The 16,138-nt window shown below is 32.3% G+C and overlaps 1 protein-coding gene across 1 annotated transcript; it reads left to right on the forward strand.

Annotated features, from left to right (window-relative positions):
- The first annotated feature begins 7,846 nt into the window (after positions 1–7,846).
- On the forward strand, positions 7,847–16,138 carry LOC130647645 (NACHT, LRR and PYD domains-containing protein 13-like). Its single transcript, XM_057453586.1, has 5 exons — positions 7,847–9,505; positions 9,696–9,770; positions 10,243–10,314; positions 11,075–11,341; positions 11,591–16,138. The coding sequence occupies exons 1-5, from the start codon at positions 8,713–8,715 to the stop codon at positions 14,134–14,136; spliced, it is 3,753 nt and encodes a 1,250-aa protein (XP_057309569.1). The 5' UTR covers positions 7,847–8,712; the 3' UTR covers positions 14,137–16,138.

A 16,138-nucleotide genomic window follows, 5' to 3' on the forward strand; every position in this document is an offset into this window, starting at 1 on the left:
AATTAGGGCAGATCTCTTCAAAAAAAATGAAAACTCAGAGAGAAAATGGTAAATATGTTATCGTTATTTACAATCGTCGTATTGTTAGGGAGTTTAAGAAACCGACTTTTTGATTTACACGATTTATATTTTCTCTTTAATTTTTTTTTACTACAATGACGGAAACATATTTAGAATTTAATCCATTCCCAACCAACAAATCATTACTGTTAAACGACGAAAATGACCCGGACATAAATTTTTAAAATGTACATTGTCCGAAAATATTAATACAAAATATTATTTTCCTAATTCAGACAATATTTTTGCACACGCCAAAAATGATTTCTTTTCTATACTACATCTTAACATTAGAAGTATGCAAAAGAATTTTGATAGTTTTAAACAGTTTCTATACACTACAAATTTTCGCTTTAAAATAAATTGTCTCACTGAAACTTGGTGTCGTGATCAAATTTTCAATTGCGTAATTACTTGGTGATTCATCAAATTAGCAACTCTAACAAGGCGTGTGTGTGTTTATTCATAACTCTCTATTGTATAAAGAAGGAACAGAACTATGTGTGAATAATAACGATTGTGAGTCATAAAGTATAAAAATACTAAACAAAACAACAACGAACATCATTGTTTCGGCGTAATATGCAGGCACCCTGCAGAATCAATTGATAATTTTAAAACGTTAATTGAACCTATTATAATGAACATTAAAAACAACGGCAAAGCAGTGTACCTCGTGGGGGATCTAAACCTCAACACACTTTAATACGAAACAAAAAAAACATTCAGTGTTTCTTTAACTTTTTATTTCAGGGTGAGTATATTCCTCTCATAAATAAACCAACCCGGATAACTAAACGAAACGCTACAATAATTGATCACATCATAAAAAATTCATTTGCGACAAAAAACAAAAAACGTTTTTCGGGTATTATCAAAACAGACATCTCTGATCATTTTCCCATCTTTATCACGTCCAATACAAACTTCGATGAACAGTCAAACCATGTAAAAATAAAAAAGCGAAAAGTAAATGAAAATACAATAACATTATTTAAGTATATATTGCCTAAGGTAAAATGGGACGACGTGGTAAAGGGGTAGGATGCAAATGACACATATGATAGCTTTCTAAAAAAATTTCTGGAAAATTATTATGCAGCATTTCCAGAAGAAATCAAATTTATTTAGACCAAAACATTCTTAAATCCTTGGATGACTAAGGGCTTCCAAAAATCTTCCTGAAGAAAACAAAAATTATATGAAAAGTAATTAAAAAAAGAGATCTTACAGGAATAAAACCTTTTTGAATTAATAAAAAAGTATGCTAAGATTTTTTATTTATAATGAACAAATTAATAAATATACACATATTGCAAGAAAAACAGGGAATATCATCAAGGAAGTGATTAGTAAAATAAAAATTAGAGGTAAACGAAAAGTAAATTGTGAAACCATCTTTAATAGCTGAGAAATTTACCAATTTCTTTACTAAAGAAGGGCCAACCTTGGCATCAAAAATAGGTCAAACACAGTGCAAAATCCTTTAAATCGTATTTGTAATATCATGATAATGTAATGGAGAAAAAGGAGCTAAGTGAGGAGGAACTAGAGGCAGCATTTCCTTCTTTGCAAATCAAAAAAAGTTCTTGTTTTAATCAAATCAGCAGTAATGTCTTAAAGGGCTGTTTCAATGAACTAAAATCTCCACTACTGCATATATTCAATTCATCCCTAATACAGGCCTTGTTCTTAAAAAAGTTAAAATAGCTAGAGTTGTCCCAGTCTTTAAAGAAGGAGATGTTTATAAAGTATGTAATTACAGACCAACTTCAATACTCCTCTGCTTCTCGAAGATTTTGGAAAGAATCACGCACAACAGAGTTTATTCCTTCCTGAAAAAACAATATTTTGTATAATAAGCAATCTCGCTTTCTAGCAGGTCATTCAACTGATCATGCAATCATTCAGTTGAGTCAAGAGATATTCCGAGCCTTTGATGAGAATAAATTTACAATTGGGGTATTTATTGATCTCAGCAAGGCATTCGCTACAGTCAACCATGTGATTCTATTAAAAAAACTAAAATATTATGGCATAAGAAATACATGTCTCGCATGGTTTAAGAACTTCCTCTTCGAAAGCAAACAATTTATTTCTTATGACGGAGGAAATACTAACTACAGCTTAATGACATGTGGAGTACCTCAAGGGTCAATCTTAGGACAACTGTTATTTCTTATTTATATCAATGATATATTTAGAGAATCTACAATCATGTTCATAATAGTTTTGGGAAAACCACTCTCCCCCTCCCCCCCACTCTTCAGTGTTGGTTGGAGGTTTTTTCCAGGGCCACAGGCAGTATTTTGAGCACAAATTCACACAAAATTAACACTGTCTGTGGAGGGAAAGGGAGCAAACTCTAAAAAAAGCTTTAAAAGCTGTTTTTCTAATAATTTATGAACATGATTGTAGTTAGCTAGCTAACAAGCTGGTTTGAAATATTAGTTTCTTGCCAAAATGCTAAAGTTGGTGATTTTGGATTTGTATGTGGGTAAAAAAACGTAAAAATATATAAAGGTTAAATAGATCTGCAAACCTGACACCATCACGTCCAAACTAAAATGACCTCCGTAGCATGTTTCCGTTGTTTATCCGGTTCTGGCGCGAAGCCGAAATTATGCTGTGTAAAACCGAAAAACGGAGGTCGGTAAAAGTCGGGCCCTGCGCTATTTTTCTAAAAAAAACTTGCGCGCAACTATTTTGAACAGAATACGGTTACTATTATAGAGACTAGTCGTTACCGGTGGAAAAAATTCACATTCGTCCGTCTTTAAATTACACGCTATTTTGTGTGGTAGTTGCTCGACACTTTTCTTGCAGACAGACAGACAGACGAAACGACACTTTTCTTGCAGACAGACAGACAGACGAAACTTACAGAGTAGCCGGATCCCTTCGGCTAATCTCTAAAGTAATGAAGCAAGTAACTGTGTGACCCTGGGGAAACACCCTGCGGAACGCCAAATAAGACCTGCGAACTGTGTCACACATGAAGGTGCAGCGCTGTACGTACAGATAAGCAGTATATTGCTAACTCGGTGAAGCGCACAGTGCACCACGTTGTCACCCTGTCATAACAAACACAATCGGTGAATATTATTTTACTTTGTGGAATAAGTTTCCGTGAAAGTGAAAAATTTAATGGAGGGTGACGTTTAGTGCAGGTACACCGTTTTGTACAACTGCATAGTCATAATACCCTTTTCCAAAATAAAACTATATCGCAACTTTGGGTAATAAAAACACAGAAAATATTCCGTTGTTAACACTGGGCTGAGCAATTAGTACACATATACTGTGTCGCACATCTGTGTAGGCGTAATACCCTAGGAAACTGTATCCCAACTTCGGTTTAAGTGAAAAAAAAAACAGAAAACAGGCTGTACATATCCTGCACAGCTGAGACAATCACTGAGCAATTTTAATTGTGAAAAAATCTCTGTAAAACTTTAAAATAAAAACACAGTTTACGAGTAAAAATAATCGTACAAGATTATTTTATTTCGCGGGGAAAATTCTTGTTAGAGTTCAAAAAATAATTATAACACCGGGCTGAACGGTTAGTACAAGTAAACCATCCTACATATTCGTATATGTGTAATACCCTTTTCCAATAAAACTTTATCCCAACTTAGGTAAATAAAAACACTTGAAACAGCCAAATCTTTTACCTCCATACAGGTTCAATACCCTCCCTAAAAAATATTATTGTAGCTTTACTTTAAATAAAAAAACATAAAGCAGTCCGAGGTGTAACATCATTTTTCAAAATAACCTTATTAAAACTAACTTTGGGTTAAATAAAAACACCTGAAACAGCCTGTCGTTATCCCATACAGCTAAAAAATCACCCAGTCAATTTTACTGTGCAGAATAAGTTTTCAGGACAGTAATGAAGGGCGTATTTAGCATAAGAAATATTAAAAACTTGGTTTAAATTTTTCAGTCGAAAATATAGTTAAGGAGTTCGCTTGATAGCCACAGCCTCAACATAAAAAAGAATAGTAATGTAAAAGGTAAAAAGCTCTTATACTAAACAAAATAGTAATTACTAACGCTAGCTAACTGGCTTTATAAGGTCCCCTTAAAATATTTGTTACTAGCCAAAAACCTACAAACATGACACTGACCGCTGACCATTTTCAAAATGGCCTTCGTTATCCTTTTGTTATTGTTAAAAGAGATGAAAGTGCTTTAAACAAATATGATGTAATCTGTGATCGATAAGTATTGTCTACTTCGTTTTATCATCCTACTAAAACATTCCTCTATCAACATCTCTCCGTTGTTATGCTTTATTGGTTATACTATATTAATAAAGTACTTTAACAGAAAACTGAAAATTGTCGTTTGAACTTATAAATTCCGTAATACTTCTTACAACATCACTAGCTCTTCAAGTAATATGATCATTGAAGAAAGAGAGGGTTTTGACGAAAACAAAATATCCCTTGTTTACTATTCTCACCTTTAAGTTTATTTTTATAAACCAGATTATAAGCACATTTTCTAACTATCTCGCGTTTTTTATAGAAATAACTTTTAACACTTTTTACCTGAATATAAAATTATTATCCATAGTCACACAAAACAATAATAATAATACTTCCTGCACCGTTTTTCTTTTATTAAAACAAAATACTAAGATTTAGAATAAATAATAATAAATTTTTTTTATCAGATAAAGTAATAGAAGTAATAAATTCACCTTTGAAAACAACCTCGTCCCTTCACTTGATAGGCTTTTCATATTTCGACGGCCTAACAAGACCTGGGGACGAAGTAGCTTTGAATAATTTTATTTTTTGTGCATCTAATACTATGTTTAAAAATAAAATACTACTTACAAAAAGAGTAAAAGCAGTTTTTCCTAAAAGTCGTATTTTTTTAATTTCAGCATCACATCAAAATTAGTAGTACAGAAACTAAACTTCTTTAGCAAAGAAATACTTATAAGTATATTCAAGGAGGTCTAAAGAGAAATTCCTTGGTATATCAGCTCTTAAACCCACTTTGGCCCCTTTTTTTAGGAGTTCCAAAGAACAAGAGCTGAACAGGTTGAAAAAAGAGACCCACAACTTGTTCAAAGGATGATGAAAGATATATATTGTGACAAAAATTGGAAAAAAACTTTTTGGTAGCACAATGAAGGATATTTGAAATAAAAAAAATGTATGGCTTCATTAAGTCCAAAATTTTTAAAACATAAACTTTAAAATAATAGGAAAAATCTGGAAACGATTTAGATGAGTAATACTACTCAATAAACGCATAAGAAGTGATATCTGTAAAAAAGCGGAAAGTGTGAACGTCCGGTCATTCTTGAAAAGTTGTTTTTTGTATAACAACACAGACTAGTCCAGACGTCCCTTGGGAAATTCATTTACAAACATTGAAAATAGATCCGATATTTGAATTTTGATGACGTCAGCAGTATGCCGTTTAAATGCGTAAAAAATTTTTGTTTAAATTTAGAATAAACGTAGAATGTATTGTGTAAAGCTTGTTAAAAAAAGTTAAGCAATGTACATAACGTCAGTTTTTAGAAATTTATTTACCAATTGCTTTTATTTTTGTGCGAAGCTTGAAATGCTGCTCTGGAAAATTATAGGATTTTGTGCTTTTGACGAAAGTTTGCAGAAATATCCAGATTAAAAGTTTCATGACGTCATTAACCAACTACACTTCAAATTATTTGACCACAAAGTTATCACTGTATTGTCATGGCTTCACTAATCTTATATATTAATTCCCTTGCGTAAGTAAAACTGTGAGTCCACGACACGGAAATCACGGGTCACTTTCTTATGACGTGGCTGTACGCTAAAATTTAACTAAAAAGATTACGGATGTACTTCATAGAAATCGCACATAAGCTGTAAATATATAACCCGCTGCTAATAACGATATAAATATATATACCCTTATGCCAAAAAACTCTATGTTAGCATATATATATAGGTATCGCTACATATGAAACGGTATTAGATATTCACAAAGCATACGGACTGTTAAATGAAGTTCCTAGCATAAAACGGAAATTGTGTTTACGAAAAAGATGGCTGTTCTTTTTGAGTATTCTCTACTCTTTCATTCAAAATAAATCTTTAAAAAAACATTTAAAGAAGAGCATGGTTTTATAAATTAATCATAGCAAGGTTCTGTAAGGTTTTTTCATGTTTTATTTTCAGTTTTGATTATATTATTGTTGCCAGACATGTTTTATAGCTAGCATCATAAAAAGCCAACCACCACCAACAACTAGCTAGCTAGCTAGGAATATATATATATATGTAGCCATGTTCTTTATACCTAGCTAAGTCTCCAGTTTATATTTAAGTGACTAGCTATTAGCTGCTGTAGCTAGCTAATGCTAGCTTTAAACTAAAGATTCCCAGTATATATATTCCTACAAAACACATCAAACGTTATTAACCCTGAAAATTTTAAACATTTTCCAGGGTTTTTTTTGGTTTGCGAAGTTCTTTTCCTCCAAATATTCTGAAAATAAAGTTTAGAAATTACTTATTTTTAAAATGTAAATTTAATTTGTTTCAAATTGTGGGCAAAAACCTTAATCAGCATGCTAAAAGAACTGACTTTTCTTAATTTAGAATTACTAAACACAACCATTTTCTTACATTTAGTGTAAACTTTTGTGCGTATGGCTTATATTTAATACACCAAAAGAGCTACTTTGGTGATTTCAATTTTATACTCTTTGTATGCTATTTTTTTCTTCTTTTTGACATTTCTGTTTTACCACTCAATTTTTACATTTTATAAGTTATTTGGAACAGAATGGTATGAAATAGACCAAAATACCTGATCTTAGTTGTTTTTAATTTACAGGCTGTGTCTGTGAAACTTTAAGGGGAACATTTGGTGGAAGACAATGGCATGACATATACTGATAGAACTGATTTTTGTTGTGTTAGATGTTATATTTGAACCTTTTTTGACATTTTACGTTAATTTTGCGAGGAAGGACCATATATATATATACACAGAAGAAGAATTCAATTTTACACCTTGCAAGCTTTGTTTTTCTATATTTTGTATAAATTCTTACTGGGGAGGACTCCGTGCAATATATCGAAATGACTGATCCTTCTCGATTTAAATTTGATGTGTTCTAAATCGTATATAGTTTTGGAAATTTTGTGTAAGATTTAATGGGTAAGGGCTAGATGCAATATGTCAAAAAAACTTTTTTTGTCGAATCAGAAGCACTCCCTACAACCATTCTTTTTTTTACAGTTTGTGAAGCTTTTGTGAGGAAAGAGTGTATGCAATATTATCGAAATAACTGATTTTTGTTGCAAACTGTTTTTCTTTGGCATTTTGGATTAAAATATTGTTTTAGAGGGCATATGCAGTAGATATATGTACTGAAATAGTTAAATTTTGCAAACTTTGATTTTGTCGTTACCTCTCATTTTTTACATTTTGATTAAACTTTTGTGGGAGACCGTCGGTATGCGAAGGACCAAAATAAGAGATTTTAGTATTATTTAGAATTTGTGTTTTGTGTTGCAAAATTGGTGCAAAAATTGACATAAAATGAACTTATATACAGATTGATTGCTGTTGTTTAACATGACTCATTATGACTTATATATATATTTTATGAAAATTTGTGACAGAATACTATGTGAGATTTGAAATTTTGTTTACTTTATTGATGGTAAAACAGCATGCAAGTTGCTAAAAGGACTTTATTAATTTAAGATTTAAACACCGTTATTTTGTTGGCATTTTGTCTAAAGTTTAGTGAGGAAGGATCGTATGTAATTTATCCTTGCAAATCCCTTTTTAACACCTTAGATAAAAATTTCAACTTAGGCAAAATTTATTGTTTATTTTTCACATTTTGTGTCAACCTTTGGCAGGGTTTGCAATAAACTAACTGATTTTAACATATACAATGAGAGGGATTTGTGTTTGACATTGATCAGCTTTTTTGTATATATGTGGCGTTTTGAGTGATTTAAATTTTATGGGTGAGATGTATGTTGAAATGCTTTTAAAAACTTTTTTCCGAATAATTTTCGCATTTGTCAGATGGTCAGAGCAAGTAATTTTAGTAGATTTAGATTTTAAATGTCACATAAATACTACAGTTGTTAAAAACCTTTATTTTTTTGGTCATTTTTATAATAATGCAGATGTAAGATGCGCACTGCTGTATTGTTTGTTTTTTGATGGACATATATCTGCTACATAAATTAAATGGAATACAGTGGATTCTTCCACGGGAAACAGCTAGTGTAAATTAAACTATTGACATTAACTTACTGATTGACGTCATGACGCTTGAATTGTCAATCAACATTTAAAAATCCATTTTTCAGCAACTTGAAAATAAATTAAACACATCCACTATGTCTGTTACCGACAGAAACACAGGACTGGCCTATTAATATAGAGCGATCAGAATAGGCATTGTTTTCCTATTCTACATATATCTCTTTCGATAACATAAACAACTATTAAAGAATTTAAGGAATCAATTATATTTATTGCTAAACGAAACAACGTATTAGCAACGTAAATAGATAACAAAGATATCAACGATTTATCTTGTATTAAATATTTCTTTAGAAAAATTTACACTTACAAACCTACATTCTCTGTCTTTTAGATATGACTCTGGAAAATTTTGTAACCTCATGTCAACTATGGCTCAGATTAGCCATGTTTATTTTGGGACCGCTCAGAAGTGCATTGTTGGATGTTCTTCACAACAATGGTGTGCCGAAACAACCAACAGATTTATATATCTTGTTAAATTCGAAAAAAAATAAACTTAAAAAGTTAAAGAAGATAGGAGTGATTACACGACCGCAATGGGAACTGTTATATCCACCTGGTAAAAGTGAAACAGATTGTAACCTCTTTGATATCACGTTGATTGTATTGCTTATTGAAGCATTGACATCAATTGCACCTGATGATGGAAATTGGCGAAATGATAATCCCCCGGATACAGACACATCTGTAGGAGCATTTTGCATCAGAGCAAGAAATATGCGAAACTACCTTAATCACTTTGCTGATATAACAGCCCTAAATGGTTCAGAATTTTCACTCAAATGGAGTGAACTGCTTAAGATATTACGTGGCTTAAACTATAACCATCCTTTTGACGTTAATGATCTAAAAACAGCAAGTTTAGATCTTCAAAACAATTTAGTATTACGATCAATTGTTTTGGACCATCAAATTAAACTACATGGATTAAAAAATAGCAATATGTCACTTAAAAATCAAATAACGACGAACGTCACCAACTTGGAGGGAAAGTTATTACGCATGCAAAATGAGTTATGGAGTAATTCCCTTGTAAGTGACGATCTTCTAACACAGATGGAGCAAACTCACATGACTATAACACATATGCAAAATGATATTAAATCTATGAAAGAAGATGTAAAAGGTGTGTGTCCTTGTTTCCATTTTTTCTATTTCGTTTGTCATGTGCAAGTTTGAAATGACAAAATTGCTACAAATGTAGCTAGTTTAAGAAATATTTCTAAGTCGTTTTTCCTGTACACTGCTTTAAGAAGCTTCATAAGGTTTTAAACATTTTCTCATTTTTCTACTAATAACATATTTTAATTACAAAGGTTTATCCGATCGCACTGAACTTTTGGAAGACGATGTGTGTAAATTAAAAGGCCAGCAGCAACATCAGTATAATGGTAAGCAATTCAACCCAATTAACAAAAAACTGTAGACACAAACTCAAAAAATGCATCTTCTGGGAAAGTCCTTCCCCCTCCTAGCTACGTAATTAAATCACGCAGATATAAGTAGTATATGTAAGCTGGCTTCGTGATAAGAGCTTTTCGATATACCAGAGGCAGTAAAAAAATCCAGCCGACATCAATTTTTTAGTTTCTTTTATCTGATATTATTTTAGCCCGAAATTAAATCAGGATTAGTCAAAATGGAAAATGGCAAAACTATCTATGACAAAATTGGTTCAAAGTAGAGAAAATTCTCGTTAAACACCACTTTAGACAATTACAGTTTTAGCCGAAATTTATACAAGAGAGAAAACTCTAGCAAAAATAATTCATATCGATTTTTCATTTTTACTTAGAGCTAACAAACTCCTGTTTTAATATATACTATTTTTTATTTATTAGTGTTATTTATTCACTTATCTAGATTTATCTAATCGCACAGACGTTTTAGAAGGAGATATGTGCAAATTGAAAGACGTTCAAAGCCAGCGTAAAGGTAAACAATCAAACCTAACCTAACGAATGAAAAAAAAAACGAAATAAATATTAAGTACGATTTTAACGCAAAAGCACATAAAAAACAAGAGTAGCTTGGTTGAGGCCGCATATTTAAAGTATAACGTTAACTTAACGTTATGCAATTAAAGTAAAAGTATTTTAACTCAAAATGAAATGAAACAGAACGGAAGAAAAGCGATAGGTGTAGACTGCCAAAACAACGAGAATGATCGGTTTGCCAAAACGGCCGTCATCAGGAGCAGGTATCGTTTCTTCCCTGTTTCTGTGAAACATGTTTCACCTGCCCGACAGGGAAGTATCCGATCAAACTCCTATCATGGATTGGGGTGGTGAAAAATATTTTAGGAGATTAGTCGTTTCTCCAGGATAAAACAGGAATTAGTAAAGATAAGCTTTTAATTTCTAAAAACATGGCGGGAGTTATTTGTAAATGTATATGCATTTATCATGGTGCATCAGGTTATTTTGTTTATGTGTGCAATGGTTCGGGTTATTGGTAGGTCTGGGATTTTCGTCTGGAGGTTTTAGATAGAGTGTTGCTGGAAGAAAAAGCGTGGTGAACAGGTAGTGTGTGTGATTTCAAGGAGGGTGGCCTCCGCTCATGTGATTTAAAATTCACGACATTTTTATTTTATTGGGTTGTTACTTATTTAATTTAAACACCTGTTAAATTTTACCAGTTTTTTAAACTAAAGACTAATTACTCTCAATCTCATTCTTCAGCCCTTCTTCTTTAGCAAACAAAGTTGATTTTAACAACCTAACCAGTGTTCCTGCTTTAAATGTTGTTGCAAAAATGATTGGAGATAATTGGAAGGATTTGAGTAAGAGGCTTGGAATACCACAAAATGATAATGCGGCAGAAACAACTGAAAGCAAGATGAAGGAATGTTTTGAACAAGCAGAAAATCGCGTTTATTGGAAAGAATTAAAATTTGAGCTTGAGATGCTACAACGACAAGATATCATTAATGAAATCACTTCGAAAACATCATGTACATATGGTAAGAAATTTTAATATAAGGGATTTTGCATTGGTTCAAAAGCGCTAATGAAGTATACACCTCAAGTTTAAAATGAGCCCTTTAAAGACACGGTAAGAATCAAAATGTCTAAATTCATCTTCATAAAAAGTAATATTACACCACAATTTCGTTTAAAAGCTATTCAAATCTTGTAAAAAAATCTTAAATATTTATTGTTGTATTAAACTACTGTTTCTTTTGGATTATCTTCTCCCCATTGTCTTATAGGCTTAGAAAAATATTCCGATCAGTTAAGGGACCATTACAAGAAAACGTTGTCACATTGGAATATTCCCTCTGCATTTAAGTCAGATTCTGGAAGAAAACACACAACAAAAGAACGCAAGGAAGCTTATGTTGATTTGATAGTTGGTCCATGGAATGAAGCGTATTCCACTGATCATGAACATTTTTTAAAATCACATTCTTCTTTAAAAGAAAAAATAGAAATGAAGGATATTGTGAAAGAAAGCGATGGATGTGTTTTAATTAGAGGTATTGCTGGCATTGGAAAGACATCACTTATTGATCAACTTGTTTTTCAGTGGGCAGATGGTAAAATGTTGAATGATTTCGATTTTGTTTTCAAATTTACATGTCGTCAAATAAACACAATAACCAATACTTCCACATGGGAAGAACTTGTCAAAAGATTTTTCCCCAATGTTTATCAAGATTTCTTTAATGAGTTGCTTGAAAATAGTAGAAGAGTTTTAATAATCGTAGACGGTATTGACGAATTTCGATACCTTGATGACATCAAAGAAATTGCTGCGGGGAATCCTATGCACGAACTTGGGTCTATCATGCACGATATCATATTAGAAAGTTCTTCACTACTGCCCAATAGCAAGGTGCTTGTATGCGGTCGACCGCAAGCATGTGATATAATCAAAAATTTATTTCTGACAAGTCAGCAACCAAAATTGATAGAAGTTTCTGGTTTTGATGAAAACAGCATCGGTATTTACGTCAAAAAGTTTTTTGAAAACAACACAGAAAAGATTAAATCATTGCATGTATCACTTAATGAAATCTCAAATCTTAAGGCGATGGCTCACATACCCGTTTATTTGCATACCATATGCAATGTGTACGCATCTGAAAAGAAACTGGAGGATCTTAACACAACTACAAAATTAAACATCGCAGCCTGTTTGGTATTTTTGCGTGATCATATGAGGGAATTTAAAGGCAAGAACTATGCTCTAGCCAAATTATCACAAGATCAAAATATACAACAAATGGTTAGAAAAGCATCACAATTTGCTTATAAATCGCTTCAAGAAAAAAGAATATTTTTCACCCAAGATGAGTTTGAAGATGACTGTAGCGACTGTTTAACAGCTATCGAACAGTCAGGTATTATCGAGAAAGTAGAAGGTAATGATGATGGAGACTTTTTTCAGTTTAAACATTTAATTTTGCAAGAATTCTTAAGCTCTGTCCATATCTTTCATGCTGCAATAGATATAAAGGTATGCATTTCAGAATTTGAGAATATGCGTAATTGCCTTCCATTGGTTGCTGGATTGCGTGGAATACTTGAGGATACCTATCACGGCCCCAATTATATTAAACGGTTTGTTGAAGATATTAGAGGACCACGTGATCTTTGTTCAGTGGAAGGCTTGTTCGAAGATATGGATCAGGAATTATATTTACAGACATTTTTTGAATATCATAACAATAACGTTGATGATGTAGTAAAAGAATCATTTTTCAATATAAACAAAGCTTTTGTATTTGTTCGCTACCATCATCTTTTAAATCAATTCATTTATTTTTTAAAAACAATTAAAAAAGTAGTACCAAAAAAACTAACACTTACTATTAAGATGTTGGATGGTGAGTTATTACCGAATGAAATGGTTGAATTGTCACCACTACTCAGTTCTTCCGTTGTTACTACTGAGCATCTTAAAATCCTTGACACACATTTAACCATCGACGATATTTTTTCGATATTAACAGACAAAATCAAGCTAGAAAAAATAACTTTAAATAATTGCAAATTAACCGATGATCACATCAAACATTTACAATCATGTATACCTTGTTTAAAAAGTTTGGATCTTAGTAACAACAACACTATGACGCCGACCTCGATGAAATGTATATCAAAATGTGTTACAGAAGCATTTAATAAAAATACTAACAAGCTTGAAGAATTGGCGTTACATAATTGCTTATTAACCGATGATCATATCACACAATTACAATCATGTATACCTTGTTTAAAAAGTTTGAATCTTAGTAACAACAACACTATGACGCCGACCTCGATGGAATCCATATGGGAATGTGTTACAGAAGCGGCTAATAACAAGCTAGAAAAATTGAATTTACGTTATTGCGAATTAACCGATGATCACATCAAACATTTACAATCATGTATACCTTGTTTAAAAAGTTTGGATCTTACTGGCAACAATACTATGACGCCGACCTCGATGGAATCCATATCGGAATGTGTTACAGAAGCGGCTAATAGAAATACTAACAAGCTTGAAGAATTGAATTTAAGTGCTTGCAAATTAACCGATGATCACATCAAACATTTACAATCATGTATACCTTGTTTAAAAAGTTTGGATCTTACTGGCAACAAATCTATGACGCCGACCTCGATGGAATTCATATCGGAATGTGTTACAGAAGCGGCTAATAGAAATACTAACAACCTAGAAAAATTAAAGTTAGATTATCGCTACTTGAACAATGATTATATCAAACAATTGCAGCCGTGCATACCATATTTGAAAAGTTACTAGGAGTTTGTGTCGACCTCAATGTAATGCATACCAATAAATTTAGTACAGAAGCCTTCAATAATCATACTAAAACTACTAGACTTTTAAAAATGGACATAACAGATGATCATATCAACGAATTGTTACAGTGAAAACCTTATTTAAAAAGTTTGAATTTATCTTACATACTTATAACATCAACCTCGGCGAAACTGTTAGAAAAGCCTAAAAACAAGAACTTACAAGTCAGAATAATGTAAAAAGGATATGGTATAAATTGTGTAAAGTTTTAATTCTGAATAAAGTTTTTTTCTTATATTACCTCTACAGAGTGCGTGCGAATTAGGTGTGTCCAATATACGTTTGCTAGATTTAAACATGCGCAAAAATTTATGATTGCGGTATTTAGACATCTCTTGCTAGTTTTTGTATGACCAAATTGCTATTATTTTTTATTTGGATTAAAAAAACTGAAATAAAATTTAAAAGAGTTTCTTCCTCTAATGTATCACTGTGGGTTGAGTGTTAAAGCTAACAAGACGAATAATATACGTAAACTAAATCGCCAGATCGTATAGGCCTGTATTGGTTGGATCAGAAAAAGGTTCCAGATGAAAACACGTTATTGTCACAGTCGCATATTAGGAATGCTTTTTTTATTGTTGTACTCATACATTACATAAGATTGTAGTCGCTACAATTCATATCTGTTTCTGTTTCTTTTCGAAAGCGACCTCTATTGTCCCTATGAAAAAAGGCTCTAGGTACGAGGTTTATTTTCGTAATTTTCTCATGTTTCACCGAGGCTTAAGTATTGCAAAAAATTGCAGGTCATGTTGAAATTATTTATGCCGTTGTTCTGATGATAAAGGTGATAAATACCGATGGCATTGTGAACGTAGGTGATAACTTTGTGACTTTTGATTCCCAAAATAGTTAATTTATGTGTTATGTAATTATTAAATGACTCCCTATCTATACAATATATAACACATTTAAGAAAAATAATAGATTAGTCTCTCTCTTGGGTCAGGCGTTACATTGCTAGTTCCTTTCTTGATCTTAGCTGGTTAATTTCTTTATTTTACCAACACAGTTCGGGAAATTATATTATATTTAAACACATCATATATTTTTTTAAACGTAGAACATATTTCTTCTTGGAAAACTTTTGTCATAGTTCAACTGGGAAAGTTGCTAGCTTAGGGAAGGAAGATATAAGGACTAATTTTGATCTAAATTTAAACCCAGTATTATTAACTGGGTTGCTTATAAAAAATTAGTCAGCCAACATTTATAAGATATTAAAAACATATTCATTGATTATTTATAGTAACTAATATACTGGTTATGAAAAGCAGCCTGTACAAAGGTCTTGTTTAGCCGTCAATTTAGCGTGGCTGATAAGCACATCTTGTCCCGTAACAGAATAGTCAACGTGCAGCCGAACCCTTGAAATGTGTGGCCGAACTTTTGAAATGAGTGGCCGAACGGCATAACACTCGGCCGAACATTTTGATGTTCGGCCGCACATCTGCACGTCCGCAAGTCCGAACGTTTCAAATTATAAATGTTCGACCGAACATCTCAGAGAATCTGGTCTGTATATTTACTTAGCTTTAAAAGTCAAGCCGGGTCTATGTGAAGTGTTTAAACGTTCTACGCCTTACGGATCGAGTCTCATCAAAGTCTGTCGAACAAGTTCTCCAGAAACATTGGTGTTATATTTTAAACGTATCAATTCCGACATTTGTCTCTTGTCTGTAGCCAATATCTGTTTTTGTGTTTAATTCAAGTACAACAACATCCTCCAATTCCTTAGCATTGATATTTTGCTTTCGATTTAACCTACCCATTCCTTCGACAGATTTCCAGAGAGTTTTTTTTGCTTAATGGAACATTATGGTGCTTGTTTATTATACTACATATCTCTCTGTACTTTAGTTTCGGTTTTATGTCATGATAATATTTTATCAAAGAAAAAAGATCAATTCGTGTGTCTTTAGGCAGAAGTACTTCCATC

The sequence above is a fragment of the Hydractinia symbiolongicarpus genome, chromosome 6, assembly GCF_029227915.1.
Source record: "Hydractinia symbiolongicarpus strain clone_291-10 chromosome 6, HSymV2.1, whole genome shotgun sequence".
Taxonomy (NCBI): domain Eukaryota; kingdom Metazoa; phylum Cnidaria; class Hydrozoa; order Anthoathecata; family Hydractiniidae; genus Hydractinia; species Hydractinia symbiolongicarpus.

Excerpts from the sequence above, each read along its gene's own strand:
- LOC130647645 (XM_057453586.1), top strand. The coding sequence starts at position 8,713 with ATGACTCTGGAAAATTTTGTAACCTCATGTCAACTATGGCTCAGATTA. Across the intron at positions 10,315-11,074 it reads CGTTCAAAGCCAGCGTAAAG|CAAACAAAGTTGATTTTAAC; the intron begins GTAAACAATCAA and ends CTTCTTCTTTAG. Across the intron at positions 11,342-11,590 it reads GAAAACATCATGTACATATG|GCTTAGAAAAATATTCCGAT; the intron begins GTAAGAAATTTT and ends ATTGTCTTATAG.